This window comes from Callithrix jacchus, chromosome 3 (assembly GCF_049354715.1).
Source record: "Callithrix jacchus isolate 240 chromosome 3, calJac240_pri, whole genome shotgun sequence".
Classification (NCBI taxonomy): Eukaryota; Metazoa; Chordata; class Mammalia; order Primates; family Cebidae; genus Callithrix; species Callithrix jacchus.
Window position 1 is genome coordinate 187,176,550 of NC_133504.1, and position 24,051 is coordinate 187,200,600.

General features: G+C 49.0%; 1 protein-coding gene across 13 annotated transcripts in view; it reads left to right on the forward strand.

The window, feature by feature from the left end:
• Positions 1 to 24,051, forward strand: part of TBC1D14 (TBC1 domain family member 14) — a 121,869-nt gene that overhangs the window by 35,862 nt on the left and 61,956 nt on the right. For all 13 annotated transcript variants that reach the window (XM_078367573.1, XM_078367578.1, XM_035294131.3 and 10 more), the window contains one exon: positions 22,796 to 22,916. In XM_078367573.1, coding sequence (XP_078223699.1) covers positions 22,796 to 22,916 — 121 coding nt within the window. The remainder of the gene's footprint in view (positions 1 to 22,795; positions 22,917 to 24,051) is intronic.

Here is a 24,051-nt window from a genome sequence, read left to right on the forward strand (position 1 = left end):
TTGAATGCCCCTCTCTTTCTGTTGCCCAAGTGGTGGTTCCCACCACCTGGTCCAGACCACTTGGTATTTGGCCTGTGTAGGATCTGGCCGCTGCCCACATCTCTGGCCACCAGTGGTGCCAGTTCTTAGAGCCAGTGGCGCTCAGCTCTGCATCTTGCCTGTTCCGCTGCCTCTCCTGGGCAAATTCTTTGCCCTCTAGGACTCACCTTAAGTGATGCCTCCTCTAGGAAGCCTTCTTTGATCACCCCAACCCCTCCCAGACCCTTCATGTGGATCCCACAGTCCCTGAACTTCTTTGAGACAGCACTAGGCCCTCTCCGCTCCCTCCTGGAACCTTGAGCTTCCGGAGAGCTGGGGCCATGCCGTCCTTCTGCGGTTTTCCGGGCCAGTGCAGATGATCAGCAGATAACCTTGAGTGAATATGAGTCTAAAAAGAGTGATCAGAAGATCTGGCACCCTTAACTTTTAAATCTCAATATGTTTATTTTAAATTGTATTATTGTTCTGGGTCTTGAGAGCAGACGTCCCCCAACAATTCAGGCCTCCATATGGGGTCTCAGCCGCTTGGGTTCCAGATTGCGGGCGTGGCACCCATCTGTAGTGTGTCTGTGAAGCTGGTGCGTTCTGCTGGGGGCTTGGGGCTTTTTTTGTGATAGATCTTTTTGGCTTAGATATGTTTCTTAAAGCTTCTCTTTGTTTAAAAATATGCAAGAAAAATTTGGCGTCATTCTATTTTTTGTCCTTTTTTACACCTACCCCTGATTTTTCCTCCTTTTTTTATTTCCTTGCAGACTGAATTTTAAACAGATAAAAATGCATGCTGTTTCTATAGTTTGGTGTCCTGCTTTTTTACTTAGAGGAAACATTTCTCAGCATAATTAAAACGTGTTTGTACGCTTATTAATGTCTTTGTGGGATTTCATCCTGTGAATCATTTACTTGTCCAGCAATAAGGAAATGCTTTTTGATGATAGAATTCCCTGTGTGCTTTGGGGTATGGGGCCTGACTTTCAGATGATTTTCTTGGGACCAAGTCCCCAGGGCTTGCTGCTTCATGGCCAGCGTCTCGGGGCCCTGGTCAGCTTGGCCTGTCCTTCCTGGGGTCAGCTCTGGCCTGTCCTCCCTCCCACTGCCGGAGCCCTCTGTTTTTGATGGAGTTCACTGGTAGTGAGAGCCCAGCTCTGTTTTACCAACGAGCATGCTCAGGCAGTGGCTGATGGGCAGCTGGAGTTTGCTGTGGCTCTGGCTCCTGGTTCCTGTAAATTGAGGCATGGGAGGATTCATCCTCCCTGGTCTACAGTATCTGTAGATACTGTATCCTCCGATCTACAGAATACCGGGATGTCCGGGTTTCTTCTGTGCTCCTCATCCTGGGACTGGCTGGGCACGGTGTCACTGGTTCTCAGCACAGCCGACAGCCCTTTTCGGAACCTTCTTAGCATCCCCGGGGCAGATGTGGCCTCCAGGGCACGTGTGCTCTGCTCCTAATTCCTCTGCAGCCTCCTTTTAGTGGTGTTTCGGGTGTCTTGCTCTTACTGGAGCTCCTTAAGGACAGGGCCTGGGTCTTAGTCATCCCCAGTCCCCAGCTAACCCCAGCTCATGTTCCTGATTGACTCTGGGACACTAGCAGTACATGACTGGTTCTGTCCACTAGTGCCGTATAGAGTCAGGTTCTGGAGCTGGTGTGAGAGTGGGAAGTTTTCATCCTACCTTGTGTCAGGCATTTTCCATGTGAAAGGAGACAAGGGTTCCAGGAGAAATGGCCTAGATTTGCTGGGGTGTAGGGCGGGGCACAGGCCACTGAGCTTCAGAAGCTTCCAGGACGGATGAAAATTCAGGAGACGAGAAGATACACTAGGAAGGTTAGTGCTGTAAGGCAGGTGTTTACCGTTTGATTTTTCTTGAGTGAGTAGAAACGTTGGAGTAGCTTAAAACAAAATCTGGAATAATTCACTGTTCATGGAAACTGCTGGAAAGGAATTATCTTAGATTCACATAGATTAAAGAAAGCAAGAATTAAAGAAATGAGTGAGCATGGGAAGGAAGGACTTATTAAGGAGCAAAGTTCTCAGGCCTAGCTGCACAATAGGATTATCTGGGAAACTTAAAAAAGAAAAATTAATATGCACATTCTACCCTCAGAGATGAATTTTCATTGCTTTGGGGTGAGACCTGGGCCTCAGGATGTTTTACAACTCCCTGGGTGATTCTAGCAGGCAGCAGAGTTGAGAGACACCAGTGGAAAGAATGGACTCTTCGTTCAGGTGTAAGCCCAAATACAGGCACTTTCCTGCATGACCTTAGGCAAGGTTCTGTCTCTGAATTTTCTCTTCTTCAAGACAAGCCCCATGAGGATGGGGACCTACATTTCTGGTCACCAGGGACTGCATTCCCAGTGCTTGGCTTAGTACTTAGAACATAGTTGGTTCTCAGTATGTATTTGTTGAATGAAAACGATGACATGGATGCATAGAGTTAGGGTTAAATGAGATGAGGGGCTTGGCCCTATATAATTAACAGACTGTCCTTAGTGTTATTTATTTATTTATGAGATGGAGTCTCACTGTGTCGCTCAGGCTGGAGTGCGGTAGCACCATCTCGGCTCACTGCAGCCTCCGCTTCCTGGGTTCAAGCGACTCTCCTGCCTCAGCCTTCTGAGTAGCTGGGATTACAGGCGTGCGCCACTACGCCTGGCTAACTTTTTATATTGTTTTAGTAGAGATAGGGTTTCACCATGCTGGTCAGGCTGGTCTTGAAGTCCTGACCTTGTGATCCTCCCACCTCCTCCTCCCAGAGTGCTTGGATTGCAGGCATGAGCCACTGAACCCGGCCCCTTAGTGTTATATGTTAATAAGCACTTAACAGACACAAACCCTGATAATTGAGTGATAATATCTGCATTCACAGATGGAAAAACTGAGGCTACAGAGGTTCATTTCTTGCCTAAAGTCAGGTGGCTTGTTACAGAGCTGGAATTTGAGCTGATCTGCCGCCTCTAAATCCCATGCACAGTATTCTCTTCCGCCTTAGGTCGCATCTTACTCCTTAAGGTTTCAAATATGGAAGGAACATAGTCATTTCATTCCTTCCCTGAAATGCGATCCCTAGACACCTCGTAATTTGTGATAGTTGCAAACCTAATTTTTAACTCTTCCTCTCCTCTTTTCCTTACTATTCAGGTGGAGATTAAGAATAAATAAGTATTTTTCTTAGTACTGTTCTCTACTAAGTTACACGGGCATTTCTGCTCTGCTGTCTTTCTCTCCTTGTGAAAATCTAAGCTAGGTTGGCATGGTGACTCACGCCTGTAATCCCAGCATTTTGGGAGGCTGAGGCCGGCAGATTACTGGAGGTCAGGAGTTCAAGACCTGCTTAGCCAACCTGGTGAGACCCCATCTCTACTAATAATATAAAAATGAGTCGATGTGGTGGCAAGTGCCTGTAATCCCATCTACTCAGGAGGCTGAGGCAGGAGAGTTGTTTGAACCCAGGAGGTGGACGTGGCAGTGAGCAGAGATCGAATCACTGCACTCCAGCCTGGGTGACAAAGTAAAACTCCAACTCAAAAAAAAAAAGGAAAAATCTAAGCTGACATTAGAGAGCTACTGTTTTTAAATATTAGTGTTTGAAGGAGATGTCAAGGGGGTTATGACTTCAGGGAGAACACTGGGTCTTGCTGTGGACTCAGTGACTTATCATCGGAGACGCATGTGGTGGAGTCAGTTCAGGGTTAGTTAATGAATACCTTTTAATCCAATACTGTCTGGCAGGTTGTATGCCAGACCTTGGGGGTACAGATAATAAGACCAAACAGGAAGCCCGCCCACCCGCCTGCTCAGAATGCAGCAGGAGGTGAGGTGCAGATAACGCAATGCAATACCCCCAGCTCTCTGTCAGAGAGAACTGTGGATGTGCTTTGGGAGCGTAGAGGGACTGTGTGGGAAGGGGGCATGTGAGCCCAGGAAGGCTGCACGGGAGAGTGGTTGGAGCCGAGTTAGCATGCACTGAAGTTTTCTGTAAAGGATAGCAAAGCGTGCAGATCTTCAGCGCATGAACTGAACGCACTTGAGAGTCTACCACCTCAGTCGGTACAGAAAATGTGACTAGAACCCCCAGAAGTCTCCTTCGGGTTCCTTCCCTGTCAGCACCTTGCTCCCCACCGGTAACCCTTGTTCTGGTCTGCCACTGCACATGAGCTCTGCCCTTTTTTGAACTTGAGGTAAATGGACTCATCCATGATGTCTTCCTCTTGTGTCTGGCTGTCTGCTCAATGTTGGCAGACTGACCCTGGGAGGGTTTGCCTGGCAGTAGCATTTGTTTCGTGCTGTCTGGTTTTCGGTTGCACACGTATTCCGCTCTCTGTTCTCCCGTGTGTGGAGGTTTGATGTGTTCAGGGTCCGGTGGTTATAGGTAATGCTCATCTCGATGTTCTCATGGATGTGACTGGCATATGTGTGCCTGGGGTGGGACAGGCAGATCTCCCGTGGGTCCCACTCGCAGTCTGTGGGGATGCCAGCTGCTGTTGATCCTCTCCAAAAAGTGGTATTGTCAGTTTATTTTTCTTTTTGTCATTCTGCTGACAAGGCACGGTGTCTTGATTTTAATTTGCATCTCCTGGCCAGGTGTGGTGAGTCACGCCTGTAATTTCTGCACTTTGGGAGGTCGAGGCAGGTGGATCACCTGAGGTCAGAAGTTCAAGACCAGCCTGGCCAACATGGTGAAACCCCTTCTCTACTAAAAATACAAAAAATTAGCTGGGCGTGGTGGCGCACACCTGTAATCAAAGCTACCTGGGATCCTGAGGCAGGAAAGTTGTTGAACCTGGGAGACTGAGATTGCAGCAAGCTGAGATCTCATCGCTGAACTCCAGCCTGGGCAGAGCAAGACTCTGTCTCAAAAAAAAGAAAAAATTTGCATCTCCCTGATGACTAATGAAACGACAGACCTCTTCATATCTTGTGCTTTTGGAATCATCTTTTGTGAAGTAACTATTCGGGGCTGTCTGTTGATTTGTAGGTGTATTTTATATATTCGGCCCAAGAGTCTTGTCAGGCATGCCTACTACAAGTCTCTTCTCCTGCTCGCCTTTTCATTCTCTTCATGCTTTCTGTTTGTTTTGTTTTCCTAATGAACAGAGTTTCTTAATCTTTTTTTTTATGGCTAGTAGCTTTTTTGTGTCCTGCTTAAGAAATACTGTGTAACTTTCTGGAAGTCTTATTCTTATACCATTTCCAACTAGATCGATCCTCGATTCATCTGGAATGGATCTTACGTTTGGTGTGAGGGAGCAGTTAAGGTTTATTTATTGTAAAGACCATCCTTCCCACCGAACCTCTGAACTAAGGCAGGTGACCATAGGTATCCCATTGTTCTATGTATCTACTTATCAGTTTCACCCACGTTCTTTTAATTTTTCTAGCTGTGGAGGAGGTCTTGACAGCTGATGGAGTGATAGAGTGAGCCTTTCTGTTTTGTTCTGTAAGGTTGCCTTGGCTAGTCTTGGTCTTTTTCATTTCCATATAGATTTTAGAATCAGTTTGGCAGATTGTTCAAAGAAATCTGCGAGGGTTTTGTTTGGGATTGCATTGAATTTATAGATCAATTTTTATTACATGAAGACTTCTAATTTTTTGGCCGGGTGCGGTGGCTCATGCCTGTAATCCCAGCACTTTGGGAAGCCGAGATGGGTGGATCACCTGAGGTCAGGAGTTGGAGACCATCCTGGCCAACATGGCAAAACCCTGTCTCTACTAAAAATACAAAAATTAGCCGAGTGTGGTGGCAGGCGCCTGTATTCCCAGTTCCCTGGAAGGCTGAGGCAGGAGGATTGCTTGAATCCAGGAGGCGGAGGTTGCAGTGAGCTGAGATCATGACGCTACACTCCAGCTTGGGTGACAGAGTGAGACTGTTTAAAAAAAAAAATCTAATTCTTGATTATGGTATGTCCTTCCCTCTATTTAGATTTTCTTTCATTTCTCCACATTTTATAGTGTTTTTTTTTTTTTGTAAAGGTCTTATGTTTCTTTCATTAGATTTATTCCAAGATACTGTTATTTTGGGATGGTTTTACAGATGTCTACAGATCTGACTCGTTGGGTAGTGTCTGTTTGTGGTAAATGCAGTGAGTTTTTTATTTTTTATTTTACTTTTAAGTTCTGGGATACGTGTGCCTAACGTGCAGGTTTGTTACATGTGTCATGGTTATTTGCTGCACCCATCAACCCGTCATCTAGGTTTCAAGCCCTGCATGCATTAGGTATTTCTCCTAATGCTCTCCCTCCCCTTGTCCCCGCTCCTGACAGGCTACAGTGTGTGATGTTCTCCTCCCTGTGTCCATGTGTTCTCATTGTTCAACTCCTCCTTATGAGTGAGAACATGCAGTGTTTGGTTTTCTGTTCCCGTGTTAGTTTGCTGAGAATGACGGCCTCCAGCTTCATCCATGTCCCTGCAAAGGACCTGAAATCGTTATCTTTTATGGCTAATGCAGTGAATTTTTGTGTGTAGGCCTTGCTAACTTCAGTTACTAGTTCTAGTAGCTTATTCGTAGTTCTTTTAGATCCTCTCTGTAGAAAATCGTGCTGTCTGTAAACAAGTTTCTTTCAGTTCTTACACCTAATTTTGTTTTCCTGTCTTACTGCATGGCCAGGCTCTGCCATATGGTACTGAATTGAAGTGGGCAGAATCCTAGTCTGGGTCGTGGTCTCTGGGAAAGCTTTCTTTTTTTTTTTTTTTGAGATGGAGTTTCGCTCTTGTTACCCAGGCTGGATGCAATGGCGCGATCTCGGCTCACCGCAACCTCCGCCTCCCGGGTTCAGGCAATTCTCCTGCTTCAGCCTCCTGAGTAGCTGGGATTACAGGCATGTGCTACCATACCCAGTTAATTTTTTGTTTTTAGTAGAGACGGGGTTTCACCATGTTGACCAGCATGGTCTCGATCTCTTGACCTTGTGATCCACCTGCCTCGGCCTCCCAAAGTGCTGGGATTACAGGTGTGAGCCCGGCGGGAGAGCTTTCATTATTTCCTCATTAAGTGTGATGTTTGCCATAGGATACCTTTTATCAGATACGTTGTTCTTTATTAGATACCTTTATTAGATTAAGGAAGTTTCCTTTTAGTTCTAGTAAAGGTTTTTTGTTTTTTTTTTTTTTGAGGCGGAGTTTCGCTCTTGTTACCCAGGCTGGATGCAATGGCGCGATCTCGGCTCACCGCAACCTCCGCCTCCTGGGTTCAGGCAATTCTCCTGCCTCAGCCTCCTGAGTAGCTGGGATTACAGGCACGCGCCACCACGCCCAGCTAATTTTTTGTGTTTTTAGTAGAGACTGTTGATCAGGATGGTCTCGATCTCTTGACCTCGTGATCCACCCCGTCTCTACTAAAATGCAAAATTAAACCAGGGCGTGCTGGTGGGCACCTGTAATCCCAGCTACTGGGGAGTCTGAGGTGGGTGAATTGCTTGAACCCAAGAGGTGGAGGTTGCAGTGAGCTGAGATTGCTTCATTGCACTGTAGCCTGGGTGGCAGAAGAAGACTCCATCTCCTCATAGAACTGTATACAAAAAAAATCCATTTTATTGTATGTGAATTGAAACGTAATAATAGCTGGGTGTGGTGGCTGCAATCTGAGCTACTCCGGAGGCTGATGGAAGAGGATTGCTTGAGCCCAGGAGTTCGAGTCCAGCCTGGGCAACGTAGTGAGACCCCATTTTCATTAACAACAAAAAAATTAAAAAGATAATCAAACACTTTCACAAGGGAATTAAAAAAAAAAATGTTCATGTACTCAACCTATAGCCATTCCCTACAAACTTTCTGTCAGATGATCCTCAGGGGGGCATCAGGAAGTCCTTGTTGTGTAAGTCAGTTTCTTAATAAATGATGCCATTAAATAGATTTGTCAAATGATGTAATGGATTTGCTGAGGGGGCAGGATGGGGGAGGAGAGGGCTAGTGAGAGGTCTGTTCCCTGAGTGTGTATATTTCTTCCTTAATGTTTGGAAGACTTCACCAGTAAAGCCATCTGGACCTGGAGTTCTCTTTGTGAGTTTCTAAATTATTGAGTTACTTTTGGTATTGTTATGGAGGTGTAATATATAAAATGTGACTGTTGAGGAAGAATTTGAGAGGTGTGGGAACACGAGGCTGCAGGGTCTGTTCGGCGATGAGACAGCAGGGCTGGGAAGGCTTTGGCTGAAACACTGTCGTGGTTATGCCCCTTTATGGAGTGATTGCTCTGCCCCCCACCCATGGCTGACGTCCCAGACCAGGAGACGTGGTTTGACTCCTTGGGTAGTGGGAACAGATGAGAAGTGTTGAGTAGGACAGCAGGAGTGCAAGCGTCTGTGCAGAACAGTGGTGCTCAGATCCAGGTGTGCCTCAGAGCCACTGCAGGGCTCGTGGAACCAGAGACCACTGGGCCCCACCCGGCTTGATGGTTCCATAGGTCTGGGAGGGGCTCGGAATGTGTATTTCTAGCCAGTACTGCTGTATTTCTAGTTCAGATGCCCCACTTGAGAACCACAGGGTTTGATCTTACCTTTTTTTTTTTTTGAGAGACTCTTGCTCTGTCACCAGGGCTGGAGTGCAGTGGCTTCATCTCGGCTCAGTGCAACCTCCGCCTCCCAGGTTCAAGCGATTCTCCTCCCTTGGTCTCCTGAGTAGCTGGGACTACAGGTGTATGCCACCACACCTTGCTAATTTTTTGTATTTTCACTAGAGATGGGGTTTCACTACATTAGCTAGGATGGTCTTGAGCTCCTGACCTCCTGATCTGCCCCACTTCGGTCTCCCAGAGTGCAGGAATTACAGGCATGAGCCACTGTGCCGGGCCGATCATATTCATTAATTGCCCCCTCCCCGCCGCTGGGGCAGGAATTTTGTCAGTTTTGTCCCCTCTAGTCCCCTGGGCCTAATACAGACTAGGTGCTCAGGACCACTCTCTGCCAGGCCAGCTCCTATACTTCATTGTCCAGGTTTCTTTTTTTTTTTAATTACAAAAGTAATATATGTGTGTCTGATTTTTTAAAAAATAGTGCAGACATCTGTGAAATAAAAGTAAGATTCTCTTTTCTGCTCCTCACCCTGTGCCTCTCAGCAGACTCTGGTGCCTTTGCATACACACAAACACTGACTGGTGTTTTCTTTGTCAAGGGATGAGGGAGCTGACTTTTATAGAGAGGAGCATTCTAAAGAAAGCTGCCTGGGGCCTGGGGAGGCTGCTTTTGCCGGGGCTAGTTGTTGACATAACTGAGTGGCCTTGACTCCAAGGGAACCAACCCATAGTGCATGCTTGTGGTTTAGAATAGATCAGTTTTTTTGAGATGGTATCTTGCTCTGTCACCAGGCTGGAGTGCAGTGGCACGATCTCAGCTCACTGCAACCTCCGCCTCCTGGGTTCAAGTGAGTGCCCTGCCTCAGCCTTCTGAGTAGCTGGGATTACAGGTGCCTGCCATCACACCTGGCTAATTTTTGTCTTTAGTAGAGACGGGGATACAAAATGTTGCTCACCATGTTGGCCAGGTTGGTCTCAAACTCCTGACCCCAGGTGCTCCACCCGCCTTGGCCTCCCAAAGTGCTGGGATGACAGGTAGCAGCTACCTCACCCGGCCATAAGAATACATCAGTTTTTGGGGACATGAGATTGTTAGTTAGCTCTGGGTTTTGCTTTTTGCCTTCAACAGTATTGAAGTGAGTGGGGGTGAATCTGGAGCGATGGTTCTAGTGTAGGTATTTGGATGAATTTCATGTCTCTGTGCTTGTGACCCACCGGCAGACCTGGCAGACAACAGGCGCTCAGGAAGTGCTGTGTGCTTGGCGCTTTTCCAGGTCCAGGGTCCCCTGGGTTTTGTGACTGGTAGCCTGCCCTGCCACGGCATGTGGTGCAGAGCTGTGTCCCAGGTCCAGGAAGCCTGTCACTCAGGCTTTGCTTCCCAGACTGCCTGCACTCCTCCCTCCCTGTGCCCGCCCTGCCGCCCCCGCCTTTCCAGCCAGCCTGCTCCATCCTGCTTGCCTTCACCTTGCAGACTCCAGGGGCAGGGCTCCGAGTGCACCCATGGTGTTTCCTGGGACTGTGGCTCTGGCTTGCCAGGAATGCGGCGCAGGGAGGGTCCCTGCTTCTGCGGCCGGCCCCTCGGAGCTGCGAGGTCACGGTAGACACGATGGCCGCCTCCCCTGCACTCCTGTTCGGGGACAGGTTTGTGGCTGTGTTCTTGCCTTTCTTGCTGCTGGAACTGGAGACTTAACTGGAGCAGGGTCTTTCTCGTGCCTGTAGCTTTGATAGAATGTGACCCTCGGCCTTGGCTGGGCTGAGTTGTTTCTGAGTCTTCCTGGTATGAAATGGAGATGGTCCTTTCTATCAGCATCTCTGAGTGCCGGAGCTTGCTGGGCCAGTGCTTCTGCTCATGTGTATCTGATGCCCACTGCACTCCCTTGACTTGGATATTCTGTTTTTAAGGACTAACTTTTTTTTATTTGAGATAGAGTCTGGCTCTGTCACCCAGGCTGGAGTGCAGTGGTGTGATATTGGCTCATTGCAGCCTCTCTCTCCCGGGTTCACGTGATTCTCCTGCCTCACCCTCCCCAGTAGCTGGTACTACAGATGTGTGCCACTATACCCAGCTAATTTTTGTGTTTTTTTTTAGTAGAGATGGGATGTTGCCATGTTTGCCAGGTTGATCTCGAACTCCTGGCCTCAAGTGATCAGCCCACCTCGGCCTCTCAAAGTTCTGGAATTATAGGCGTGAGCGACTGTGCCTGGCTGGGATTAACTTTTTAGCGTCAGATACGACATGGGTAGCATTTTCTGAAAGAAGAGTGGCTCCAAGTATTTCTGGCTCTGGGGTACCTTTAATTGTGTGTGGAACTGGGAATTTTCAGCACAGTGATTGGTGATGGTAATAGAACCTCACTGTCTTTCTTTCTGCGTATTTCCAGTAGAGGAGGTCGGATTTTCTTACATCGGAACCTTGCTTTGTTTTCCATGTCTCTGTGACAGTTGAGAGGGCTGGCCCTTTTCCCTTGTGTTTTCCAAGGAGAGTCAGGCCCATGTGAATATATGTGGCAGTGTCAGCTTTTGGGAGGTGGAGATCTGGAAAATACACCTCAGAAGTGGGGTTTAGAGGAAGCATTCAGGATTTTGCCTTCTCTACCCTTGGTGAATAATAGGATTGCTATGTCCCTTCAGGAAGAAGTGTCTTAGCCTCGCCGCGCCTTGGTGTGCTGTCCATACAGTGGTGGCCGTGATTCCTTTCTTGTAGGGTTATGGGAGGAGAATGTAAAACGTAGGTAAAGTGCCTGGTGTAGCACTAGGCAGGCACCTGATAGTGCCCTGTACCAGGTAACTATGATTCAAAGGAGACACCCTCCCGGACCAGGCAGTCTCTGTGGGAGTCGAGTGCTGCATGGCTCAGCTGGCTTCCGACTTTTGGAACCGGAAGTTGCCAGCAGTTTCTGTTAATGAGACGAGGGAGGGAAAGAGTCAGAAGCCCTGAGTAGCTGCTGCAGTGCAAACAGGCGTTGAAGTGTACAGGGTCTTGAGGGAGGGGGACTTTGGGTTTATTTCTTAACACTTGACAGGCTTTGAGAAAGCCCTGGTGAGTGTCTGTGGCTGGTTGAACCTGCCCCACCGGGTCAGGGAGGATTGCGTCCTGCCTCTCCAGCTGGCCTCTGCCTTCAGGGACAGGTAGCAGCCTCGGACACGTAAGTCTGAGTCGCAGCTCTGTGTTGCTTAGTGGATGGTGTCTGGGACCATCTCCCCAGCCTCCTACCTTCCTCTGTGTTAAGTGCAGTAATAATTCTCATGTAATCTTTATAAAAATTCATTGAGAAAAGCTTTCGTTCAATAATCTGAGTGTTTTACTCTGTGCCAGTAACTGTTGTGGACTCTAGAGACAGAGCAGTACCTAGAAGAGACGGCGTCCATGTCCATGAGTTTTACATTCTGCCGAAGGAGATGGGTCACAGCCCCTCAACTTGTACCTAACTTTGTTCATAGTCAAGTTTTTTTCTTAAAGAGAATTCCCCAAAGTGTGTAAGCTTCAAGGCCCCCCAAACCTGGATCTGCCCCTGCGAACAGATGACGGAAGTGCTGATGTCGTGGGTGTGGGGAGTGTGGGGGAGGGGAAGCAGTTGTATGGTACCGAGCACCCCTGGCCAGAGGCTCCTGAGCAGCTCTGCCTTACTAGATAGATCTTGTATTCCAAGAGAAGCTGGAAACCCAGGTGTTTCTGTGATGTTTAAAAATGCTGAACAAATAAATCAAACTGAAGACACAGTGTAGACACACAACAGGCTACCAGTATGTCATCCCAGCTGATGGCTCCTGCACACGCAGCTACACAGACCTGCCACTCAGCGCCTGGCGTGTGTTGAGTGACTAATATGCCGGGTCCCCCTTCACTGTCCCCTGGCCCTAGGAAGAAGTGATCTCTAATTGCAGGTGAAAGGAGGCCCACGGACCAGGGTTGCTTGCCCAGGGCTGCTGCTCTCTGGAAGGGCAGGGCTGGCATAGCCACGGATCTCCTCAAAGCCTCCTGCGCCTCACTTCTCAGCCAATGCAGGTGACATGAGGTTACCTCTCACCAGTGAGCTTCTAGATGCAGATAGGTGCCTGAGCTGCCTGTGCGGGGAAGGAGCGCTGGGTCTGTGGCCGAACTCCGGTGTGGGGCCTTCTCACCAGGAGGGCCGCAGTTCCTCACTGCTCTGTTTGCTAGAGGCAGTGGGAGGGGGTTGGGCAGCGAGTAAGCTGCTTCCGGCCACTTGGGTGTCTTGGCCTTTTTACCATTGATCAGTGTCTCTCCCACCATGCCCCACAGCTTTGTCTTTCTTAGGAAAAGTCTGGGAGTGGAACAGGAGCGTGGTTGGCACCGAGCTGGGAGCCGCATTGCTTGCCGTGTGCTCCTCTTGAGGGTGGTGCTGGCCAGCCGTTCTTCATTTGTCCTGGGAGGGAAGCGGAGAAACTTGTGGCGGGCACTGGGAACGTAGACTCTGTGTCCACCGGTACTCGCCTAGGGAGACCTGGAAGGGCCTGGGTTTCAGTCCCAGATGGGTGACCCTGGGACCTTACCCATCATCTAGGCTGTTTTCCTCGGAATGCTATCACCAGTCTCACGCTCAAGGGGTGGGTGATGTTTATAGCAAATTCCATGGGGCAGGTGCTCCATGCCTAGAACAGTGTCCGACTTAGAGTCAATACACATTTGAACAAAGAAATACTCAGGTCAAGAAATACTTGGACAAATGGAGGCGAAACCTGCTGGCATGGTACGGAGTCTCCTTGCTTCGTAAAGGTCTTTGTTTCTGTTCTGAAGCTGTGGGCACACTTCCTCTCCTTCATACATGCGGGGCTCACCTCTTGTTTTTGCCTACTGGTCTCCTCTGCTATTGCCAGGAGAGGAATTTGGACTGGTGATTGGGCACTTCTTGCTATATTCCTGGGAAGAGAATGTGCCTTTTAGGTTTATCTTAGAAAGTTAGAGGGAGAAGGCCAAGGCAGGAGGATGGTTTGAGCCCAGGAATTTGAGACTAGCCTGGGCCACATGGTGAGACCCTGTCTCTAAAAAATTAGCCGAGTATAGTGGGATAAGCCTGTGGTCCCAGCTGCTTGAGAGGCTGAGGTGGGAGGATTGCTTGAGCCCAGGAGGTTGAGGCTGTAGTGAGCCACATTCATACCACTACACTCCAGCCTGGTGACAGAGTGAGACGCTCTCCAAAAAAAAAAGGCAGCTGGCTTCTTTTATGGGCTGGTTTTATCATCCCCTTTTTGTCCTATCCCAACCTTCTTGGAGATGTTAAGCCCACAGTGCTGACTAGAAATACAACTCAGCCGTTTAGCCTGGGCTGGGCTCACGCTGCTCCTAGGTTCTCAGCTCCTCAGGGACGGACACTGTTACTATGCTCTGTGTCCCACTCAGCAGCTGAACACAGTGCCAGGTGCGGGTCAGGATGAGTCATCGCTGCCCGGATGACTGCCCCAGGTGGCCAGCCCACAACACGGACTTGGAGTTAGAGCCCGGGTCTGCAGTTGATGGTCAGCCACCTTTCCAGTGGCTTCACCTGCTTCATACTGGGGGTCGAGTAGGTTATGTCCCTTGAGCATCCTGACTTCAGTGGCTCTAGGAGGTGGGTGATGGGGTAAGGGTGATAGAGGTGATCGCCACCTGCACACACACACAGATATTACTGAACAATCTTTATGTTTTATTTACTTTCAGAGACAGGGTCTCACTCTGTCACCCTGTCACCCAGGCTGAAGTGCAGGGGCTCAGTCAGCTTGTTGCAGCCTCTTAACTCCTGGGCTCAAGCAGTCCTCCCACCTGCCGAGTAACTGAGACCATAGGTGTGCACCACCATGCCTGGCTAATTTCTTTTTTAAATGTTTTGTAGAGATGAGGTCTCACTATGTTGCCCAAGCTATTCTCAAACTCCTGGCCTCACGCGATCCAGCCACCTTGCCTACCAAAGTGCTGGGATTACAGGCATGAGCCACCACACCTGGCCTGAACAGTCTTCTTAATGCCCTTCCCTGGAATGCTCTCACCCTTCAGTCTTCTTTCTCTCACCCTCCAAGGCTCTAGATTCCTCTTGGTTCTCAAGGTGTCCCTGCCCCATCTCGTTGGCCGGTTTGTCGGTCAACTTCTTGAGGATGGTATCTTCTTAACTCATCTGTTCGTTTTATAGTCTGTGCCTTGGGGATGATAGGCACTCACTTAAGACTGTGTGTAATGGAATCAACTATGCAGGGCGCCAGGCCCCATAGCAGGTGCTGGGTGCTTTCCTGGCTATTTATCACATTGAATCCTGGGAGGTAGAAATGAGGCTCCGAAGCAGTGCCTGCCAAGAGGTAAATTCAGGGGCAGACACAGTTCTGCCTGCTTCTCCGAAGCCCCTGGTCCCCTCTGAGGGGACCTCCAGGTCCTCCTCCGGGCTCACAGCTTGCTGCTGCTGTTTCTGGCGGGACCTTGGCCTCTGGGAAGCACAGTGTGGGCAGGGGCTCCTGCAGAGCCGCCGAGTGAGTGGGAACAAGGGGTGATCACAGGCACAGCTCTCCATGCAGCCCCTTCTCTGTAACCCTCTCAGGATGACTGTACTCAGGCTGTGGGATAAACGTTTTCATGTCTGTTCCACAGGCCTTGCTTTTTGCTCTCAGAAGCACATCACTGAATACTTTCATTTGTTCTTGGCCTTTTGTTGTTAAGTCACTTTCTACCTAATGCAACAGGAGTGGCCTGATTTGCCAAGTTGTGTTGCTAAGAGTGCAGAAAAATCCGGTACTTTTTTGGGGTGTGATGAAGTCTTACTGGGTTGAAGGGTGGGGTGGGAGTGCTACAAAGCATTTCATTTTCTAACGGTAGAAATACCTAGTTTTTCAGTGGCTTTTAAATGTTTTATGAACTTTTTTCAATTGATGATACATTTGCGTGGCTCAGAAATCAAAAAGTACAAGACAGCATACGGGCGAAAAGTTGGCTTTCTGCTCTGTGCCCTTTGGTTTTTTTGTTTTCTTGAGACAGCGTCTGGCTCTGCTGCCCTGGCTGGAGTGCAGTGGTGCCATCTTAGCTCACAGCACCCTCCGCCTCCCGGGCTCAAGTGATTCTCCCACTTTAGTCCACCAAGTAGCTGGGACTACAGATGCACATCACCACACCTGGCTGTTTTTTTTTTTTTCTTTTTTGTAGAGACAAGCTTTTGCTATGTTGCTCAGGCTGGTCTCAAACTCCTGAGCTCAAGTGATCTGCCCACCTCTCCCTTCCAAAATGCTGGGATCACAGGTGTGAACCATCGTGCCTGACCTACCCCTTGCCTTTTGCTATCCAGTATCCAGTCCCAGAAGCAATGGATATAACCGGTTGTTGTGTCCTTTCAGAGACACTGTGCCTGGGCAGGCAAATGTAGGTGCACGTGTTACACGGCCTGCCTGGTATGCTTATGTCTCATAACCATACCAGGTTATGGTATGCTTTTTTCCTTTCCAGAAACTTCCCTTAAAGCTGTGTATGAGTGTATCAGGAACTCAGGTTGTTTCCAGACTTTACTTGACATTAGAAAATAATAATATGTTTGATGTCAGCCAGCATATTTCAGCACGATGATCTGCACCTTTGGCGTGTCCAGCGGCTCCTGAGGGGGCAGCACAGACCCCAGCTTATTGTCAGAGGTGAGGGGTGTTGGAGCCTCCAGGGGCTTTGCTTTTTCTCCACTCATACTCAGCCCCCAGCCCCCAGCCCCCAGCCCCGCTGCCTGTGAAAGACCCTAGTAACAGAGCGTGGAGGAGGCTAAGAGGCCAGAATCGGTGCCCAATGCACACCTGACTACTCTTGTTGGGAATGGGGCTTCCGAAGGTCCATTTCTTCCAGTTAAATGTATAAGCCACGGACCTTGCTCCTAATTATCAGGACACTGTGCCCTGGGGTCTGGCACTCTACACTGGACCTGGGAGCTCTGGCTTCACAGAAGAACGGACAGGCCATTATTTTTAACATTACTTTGTCATTGGTGTCCCCTGTCTTTTCCTCATTACTTTGCAAGTCATTGGAGAAATGCCCCAGGGAAGCCCTGAGCCCTTTTCCCTGCGCAGAAGTGCTCGGCCTCCCTCTGGCTTACAGGCAGGCTCTTCCCATGGCAGGGTGTGGCCTGATCCCTGACGGCCCCCAGTGTGTTTCCCAGGCTCTGCCATAGGGCTTTAAAATGATGCTGGGCGGTCTTTGTGGACAAATCCTGGGGGCCCCAGCACCTACCAGGGCCCCCTTTTGGGGGCACTTCCCATTCTTGTCCACTGTGGCCCCCCAAATCTCTGCACCATGAGGAAGCCGAGCTGGCCCTGCCAAGGAGTTGAGTGAGGAGGACCCCGCTGAGCTGGGTCCGCAAGAGGCTGTGCCTGGCAGTGGGATTGCATGTGCATGTCTGGGCTGAGTCCCCTTATTTAATCCCGAGTCTCCTTCCGGGGGCGTTTACGGGCAGAGGGAGCAGCCTGTGTGGTAGGCCTGAGGTAGGTGTCTGTTGTTTGCTGCCTGAATGCGGCCAAGGGCTGTTGAGAGAGCGTCTTATTTCGGCCTCCTAACTGCAGAGGTGCCTCTGAGCCAAGGATGATCGATGGGCTTTGAATGCAAGACACCCACCTTTTGGAAAGAAGAAATGCTCTCCTCTCGTCTCGGGAAGTTCTCAGATCTCCTGTCCCGCCTGCTGCAGGAGGAGGGATCTGAGTGGGCACCCGGACGAAGGGGCTAGGTAGGAAGTGAGGTACAGCAACCAGGTGCTGTGCAGGTGGGGACGGTGGCAGGAAAGGGTAGTGTGGGACAGGACTCACGAGCCAGAGTCCTGGGCTCTCAGGGAACCCTGCTGCCACAGGGCGGGTGACACTGACCGTGTGTGGGTTGGAGGCAGGGCACCTACAGATACCGGTTGTTTACTTGCTGTGCCTTGGTGGTGGGGTTGCGGCAGTGGCAGGTGAGTCTCACCAGGGTTAATGAGTGTTCTGTATGTGCACAGCAGTGGAGACAGCTTGGAGGGCAACAGCTGCTTGTCCTTAATGCTGCTAGTGGAGTGAGCGCTTTTTCTCTGTAAGACAAAGGAGTTTCTTCTTCCCACTGAGGAGCCCTTTATGGGGGATGCAAAACAAAAGGAGTCCAGCGTTCGTGTGGCAGGGTTGGTAGATGGCCCTCATCCCCTGCTGGCCACCCCCCAGCTCCCAGCCCACTCCAGGGAGGTTGTGGTGGTCTGCCACTCCTTGCCTGCTCTCTCCCAGCCCTCCACCACCCATTACCCCTTCTTTCCACGGGAATTCCTTTCTGCTGAGAGGTTACACCTGTTGAGTTCTCCGTCCCAAGCCTTGATTCTCTGGGTTGCACTCCCCTTACCTGGCACCTGCACCTTTCGTGTCAATCCTGCCTCCTCATCATCCTGCACTTGCCTTCCCTGCCCACACACATGATGGCTGCTCCATTTGCCAGCAGACATGTGTGTAGCACCTACTGCAAGCTGGATAGATCCTGGGGATGCAGAGGTGGCTCCACCCTGCCCTCTGGGAGACCGCCGCAAGGCGAAGGCACGTGGAGAGGAGAGGTGATAGAGTCCATCCCATTGGCACCATCCCATAAAGGGAATGCCCTGTGCTTTGGAAACAGAAGCAAGGGAGCCCAGTCCTGGGCAGCTGGTCGGGGAAGGCTCTGCAGAATGCCCTGAGGGCAAATGTGAGGATTTCTGATGCTGGGGGTGGGGCACGTGCATTTGAAATAGTGAAAAGAGGAAGCTTGGAGCCAGAAGCCCCCTCTGTTCTGTCTCCTGGGAGTGTCCGAGATGGTGGCTGTGGCCACTGCGTGCTCAGCATCTGAAGGCCAAGGGTTGGGCTGCCTCACTGGGCCACACAGTGCATGAAGCAGCAGCTGAGGGACTGCTGGGCTCTGGAGCAGCGGCAGCAGCGTGGCCTCCCAGTGGCTCACCCACCAGAAAGGAGGATGTCCTTTCAGCCCAGAGCCCAGGCTACAGCACCTTTCCACTTGTAGTGACTTGTTTTGGGGTCATACTTCAGCCTTTTACCCACACAAGAAAAATATTAACATGCTTTTTATGAGCTTTTCAAGAGTCATGGCCTATCCTGAGTCTAAGCCCTTAAGTTAAAAATCATCATGCAACTTGGATTTTTTTTTTTTTTTTTTTGAGACCGGGTCTCACTCTGTTGCCCAGGCTGGAGTGCAATGGCGTGATCTCAGCTCAACCTCTGCCTCTCAGGTTCAAGTGATTCTCCTATCTCAGCCTCCTGAGTAATTGGGATTACAGGCATGCGCCACCATGTCCAGCTAATTTTTGTATTTTTAATAGAGACGGGTTTCGCCATGGTGCCCAGACTGGTCTCAAACTCCTCCTCGCCTCCCAAAGTGCTGAGATTACAGGCATGAGCCACCGTGCCTGGCCACAACTTTGATTTTTGACAGTAATTTTTATCTGTACTACCTTGGTACAGACTAATACGGTGTGAGCTGAGACCTGAGAAACCGCGGGTTCTGTTCCTCTTAGTTGTCCTCCTGCCAGCCTGTTTTGGTGAGTAACACCCCCGCTTGTGCTCAGCCTTCCAGACCACGAACCTGGGAGCCGCTCACCCAGACTCTTCTTTTCTGCACATCCCCATGCGCAGCGGCTTCTGTGCAGTTCTCCCGTCCACTCCTCAGACCCTCTGCAGCTCCTGCCCTCCAGAATCAAGACGCCTGCCTGGATCGCGGCGCCGTCCCCTCCTGACTGCAGTCTGCTTTCTTTTTTCCTTACGCCAGTTTCCCAGAGACCAACAATGTGTCTTCAGCAGAATGTACACCCTTAGCGAGCCCAGGTTCTGGCTGCTGGGTTCTTATACCTTCTGCTGCCTGCAGTTTTAACCTGCTTTTAATTTCATGAGTTCTTCACTGATGGCACAACCTCAGATGTTAAATGGGTTGGATCTCAGGCAGTTCGGAGTTCTTTTTCTTTGTTTTTTTGAGACAAGGTCTCGCTCTGTCGCCCAGGCTGAAGTGCAGTGGCCTGATCATAATGAAAGTTCATTTCTTGTAAATAGAAATTGCCTTGGGCTATGAAGCTATTTCTGAAATGATTATAACCACAACAGAAAAGGAAGGAAATAGTGAAAATATTTGTTTTCTTTTTTTGAAGGTTTCTGTAACTTTATTTTGATAAAATTTCAAATTTACTAAAAAAATTGCAAAACCTCAGAACTCCAATATATGCTTTACCAGATTCACCAGTGGTATACATTGGGCTTCATTTGTTCTGCCTCTCTTTTCAATTTTCAATTTTTTTATTTTTTGAGATGGATTTTCGCTCTGTCTCCCAGGCTGGAGTGCATTGCAGTCTTGGCTCACCGCAACCTCCACCTCCCAGGTTCAAGCAATTTTCCTGCCTCAGCCTCCCAAGTATCTGGGATTACAGGATGCGCCACCACACATGGCTAAAATTGTATTTTAAGTAGAGACAGGGTTTCTCTGTGTTGGTCAGGCTGGTCTCAAACTCCCGACCTCATGTGATCCGCCCACCTTGAAATCTCCCAAAGTTCTGGGATTACAGGTATAAGCCACTGTGCCTGGCCTTGTTCTACCTCTCTTTATATATGATAGTGTACATACACATATCTTTTCCTGTGCTATTAGAAGAGTACATTTGCTATACCGTGTCTGTGTTACCCTTAAATATTCAGCATATTTCCTAAGAACAAGGGCATTCCCTTATGTAACCATGGAACTGTTGTCAAAATGAGGAAACATTAATCCAGTGCTGTTTTCAAATCCACAGTCTGTAATCAGACTTCATCAATTATCCCAATAATTTTTTTTTTAGACAGAGTCTCACTCTGTCACCCAGGTTGGAGTGCAATGGTATGATCTTGGCCCACTGCAACCTCCGCCTCCTGGGTTCAAGTGGTTCTCCTGCCTCAGCCTCCTGAGTAGCTGGCATTACAGGCATGCACCACTGCTCCCAGCCCTCTTTCATGTCCTTTTCATCTGAAACATTTCCTCAGCCTTCCTTTGTTTTCTTGAACAGGACATTTTGAGAGCTTAGAGGTCCATTATTTTATAGGTTGTCTCAGTCTGGGTGTGTCTGCTTCTGGGTTCAGGTCATGCACGCTTAGGTATCAGCGCCATCGACTCGGAGTGTTGCTCTCTGTGCATCAGAGCAGGTGTCCTGTGCCTTCTGTCCTGGTGTTTTTTTAAATTATTTTTTTAAATAGAGACAGTGTCTTACTCTTGCTCAGGCTGGTGGCATAATCATAGCTCACTGTATCCTTGAACTCCTGGGTTCCAGTGCTTTCACTTCAGCCTCCCCAGTAGTAGCTAGGGCTGCTGATACATGCCACAGTACCTGGCTAATTTAAAAAGAGTTTTTGTAGAGACAGAGTTTTGCTCTGTTGCCCAGGCTGTCTCAAACTTTTGGCCTCAAGCTGTCCTCCTGCCTTGGCCTCCCAAAGTGCTGAGATGATAGGCACGAGCCACCATTCCTGGCTGGTGATGTTAGCTCTGATCACTTGGCTGAAGTGGTGTCCCTCAAATTTCTCCAGCATGTTATTAACTATTTCGTCTTGTGTCATTAATAAGGAATTTGTAGGAGACACTTTCGAGCTGTGTGAAAATCCATTCCTCATTCAGCTTTCACCCACTAGTATAAGCATCCGTTGATCATTTCCTGGCTCCATTAGTCTTTCTCTCCGAGGTACTAGGTAGCTTCCCAAGAGCTTTCCTTTTCCTCCATTAATTTCTATGTTCATTTATTTGTACCTATGTGGGCTAATGGATTTGTTTTATTCAATTAGTTATAATCCATTGTTCTCATTATTTCAGCGATTAAATTGTTCCAGATTGAGCCAGTGGGAGCCTGTTCAAGCCGCCACTGTTTCTCTTAGACATGTACCCATATTTCTTTCTTCTTCTTTGTTTATTCTTTGAGATGGAGTCTTGTTCTGTCACCCAGGCTGTAGTGTAGTGGCATGACCTCAGCTCAAGCATCCTCTGCTTCCTGGGTTCAAGCAATTCCCCTGCCTCAGCCTCCTGAGTAGCTGGGACTGCAGACTCACGCCACCTTGCCCAGCTAATTGTTTTGTATTTTAGTAGAGACGAGGTTTTACCATGCTGACCATGATGGTCTCGATCTCCTGACCTCATGATCTGACTGCCCAGCCTCCCAAAGTGCTGGGATTACAGGCGTGAGCCGCTGTGCCCGTTCCGTCCCCACATTTCTTTGAGCACTTTCTAGTCCAGCAACATGCTACGGGCTCATGTTGTACTTGCTAGTAAGAAGCCATTTGTTTTTAATGAATGCACCAAGACAGTGCATTCCAAACATAGTTTATTTTGTATAAATACTACTGGTTGGGATTTATTTGTGTCACTAGAAACTTTTGTTTACATGTTCTTGGGAGAGAAGACTTGCGACCATCTCATGAGTAAGTTTCTTTTTTTTTTTGAGACGGAGTTTCGCTCTTGTTACCCAGACTGGAGTGCAATGGCGCGATCTTGGCTCACCGCAACCTCCGCCCCCTGGGTTCAGGCAATTCTCCTGCCTCAGCCTCCTGAGTAGCTGGGATTACAGGCACGCGCCACCGTGCCCAGCTAATTTTTTGTAATTTTTAGTAGAGACGGGGTTTCACCATGTTGACCAGGATGGTCTCGATCTGTTGACCTCGTGATCCACCCGCCTCGGCCACCCAAAGTGCTGGGATTACAGGCTTGAGCCACCGCGCCCGGCGAGTAAGTTTCTTTTTATGACATGTGAACACTCGTCATAAACAGGTGATGCAGATTTACCTTGCAGGTAATTTGAGCGAGAGGTTACGTACTGAAGCAGCTGGTGCTGTTGAACGCTGATTGTGTCCTTGAAGTTTTAATGTGTCTAACAGCCTTGTACAACATGGGGCCGTGTGGCCTTGTTAAACCTGGACGCTGAGGCTCGGAGAGGTTAATGCCCTGGCCCAGTGTCATGTGGCTGACGAATGCTTCAGCCAGGGTTTCAATTCAGTTTAGTCCGACTTCAAAGCTTGCTTTTTCTGGTACCCTTTGTTATGATATAACACATTTTTTTTTTACTGTAAATTATCGAATTTGTACATTTAATAGTTGGATAACAAAAAGTTTATTTCTGGCTGAAGGTCTTTGTCCTGCTGCATAATTGTGTGTCTGTATGAACATCAAGCGTGAAGAATGAAAGCATGCGGTTCGTCACATTGTCCCTCTCAGAGGAAAGCTGACTTGTTTGTATTAGAGTGGTTCTGCGTCTTGCTGTTTCCTTAGACACTCAGAAGTGCCCTACCCTTGTTATTGTCTTCCTATAGGAATCTGCTCCCTAGAAAACAAAGTGCAAGACTCGACAAACAAAACGACTTGGGATGGAAGTTATTTGGGAAAGTGCCGCTCCGAGAGAATGCTCAGAAGGATTCAAAGAAGACACAAAAGGTACACAAGATCTGCAACCACAGAAATAGGCTGCTGTACGTGTGTAGCATGTATTTAGGAACCTTGCGGAGATGACCATTTTGAGTCTGAAATTGGAAATCACTTCATCTTATTTGCGTGTCACGTTCCTCAGATTTAAGTCTGTGTTCAGAACGTGGATGAATTTAACCTTCATTTCTTACAGCTTGGAATGTGCACATAGGAAAGTCCAGTTGGCAGAGCTGGGCTTTAGGCGTTTATAACTGTTTAATCAGTGTCAACAGTAGTTGCAGATGTGTTTATCATCCAATCTGTATCAATTGTTTGCTATTAAAGCTTTCTCCTGTGGGTTTCTTGGCGCTCACATCCTTCCCGTGCTGCTCTGGGATGGAAAGGCGAGGGCTGTCATTCCCCAGCTCTGCTGGGACACCTCTCCATTGCTCACTCTGAGATTGCCTAGTTTGGGGTGGGGATGGAGTTCACCATCAGGCTGGGCCTGCATGTCCTCACCACTGGGCTGCCTTGCTCCTTGCAGTGGGAGAGACGCCACTGCTGGAGCCCTGCACTCCTCTCTGTGGGGAGAGGGCCTGTGCGCAGACACAGCAAGTCCACTGCCTGGGTGGCTCTGACCACCATCACCTGAGACTTCTCCTAGGCACTGAGTGTCAGCCGGCTCAGCATCCTAGGAGTCTGCTCTCTGCCCAGTCGCATGACCTTGCCACCAGCAGCCTTGCCCCTCTGACCTCAATTTTATATTCATTGACATTTGCTCAGTAAACACTCTTGAGGCCAGTAAGCGCCAGGCCTCATGCTTGGCACTGGGGTTGCAAGGGACACAGCACCCATGCCCAGCAGCGTCCCTGTGGAAATGACTCCAGGGCAGGTGCAGGAGTGGGGCACAGACAGTTGAGGTTAAAGCTGTGACAGGGAATTAATTGCTATGGGGATGATGTACTGAGTGATTACTATGTGCTAGTTTTAACTGACTTAGCACTCGTGTGTCTAGTTCCTTTAAAACTCCCAACAACCTTTTAAAGAAGATACTATTATTAAACTCAGTTTACCAAAGAAGCACTAGACACAGAGGCTTAGTGACTTGTGCTGGGACACGTTGCTAAGTAGCAGAGCTGGAAACCAGCCCCAGCCAGTGGGGTGC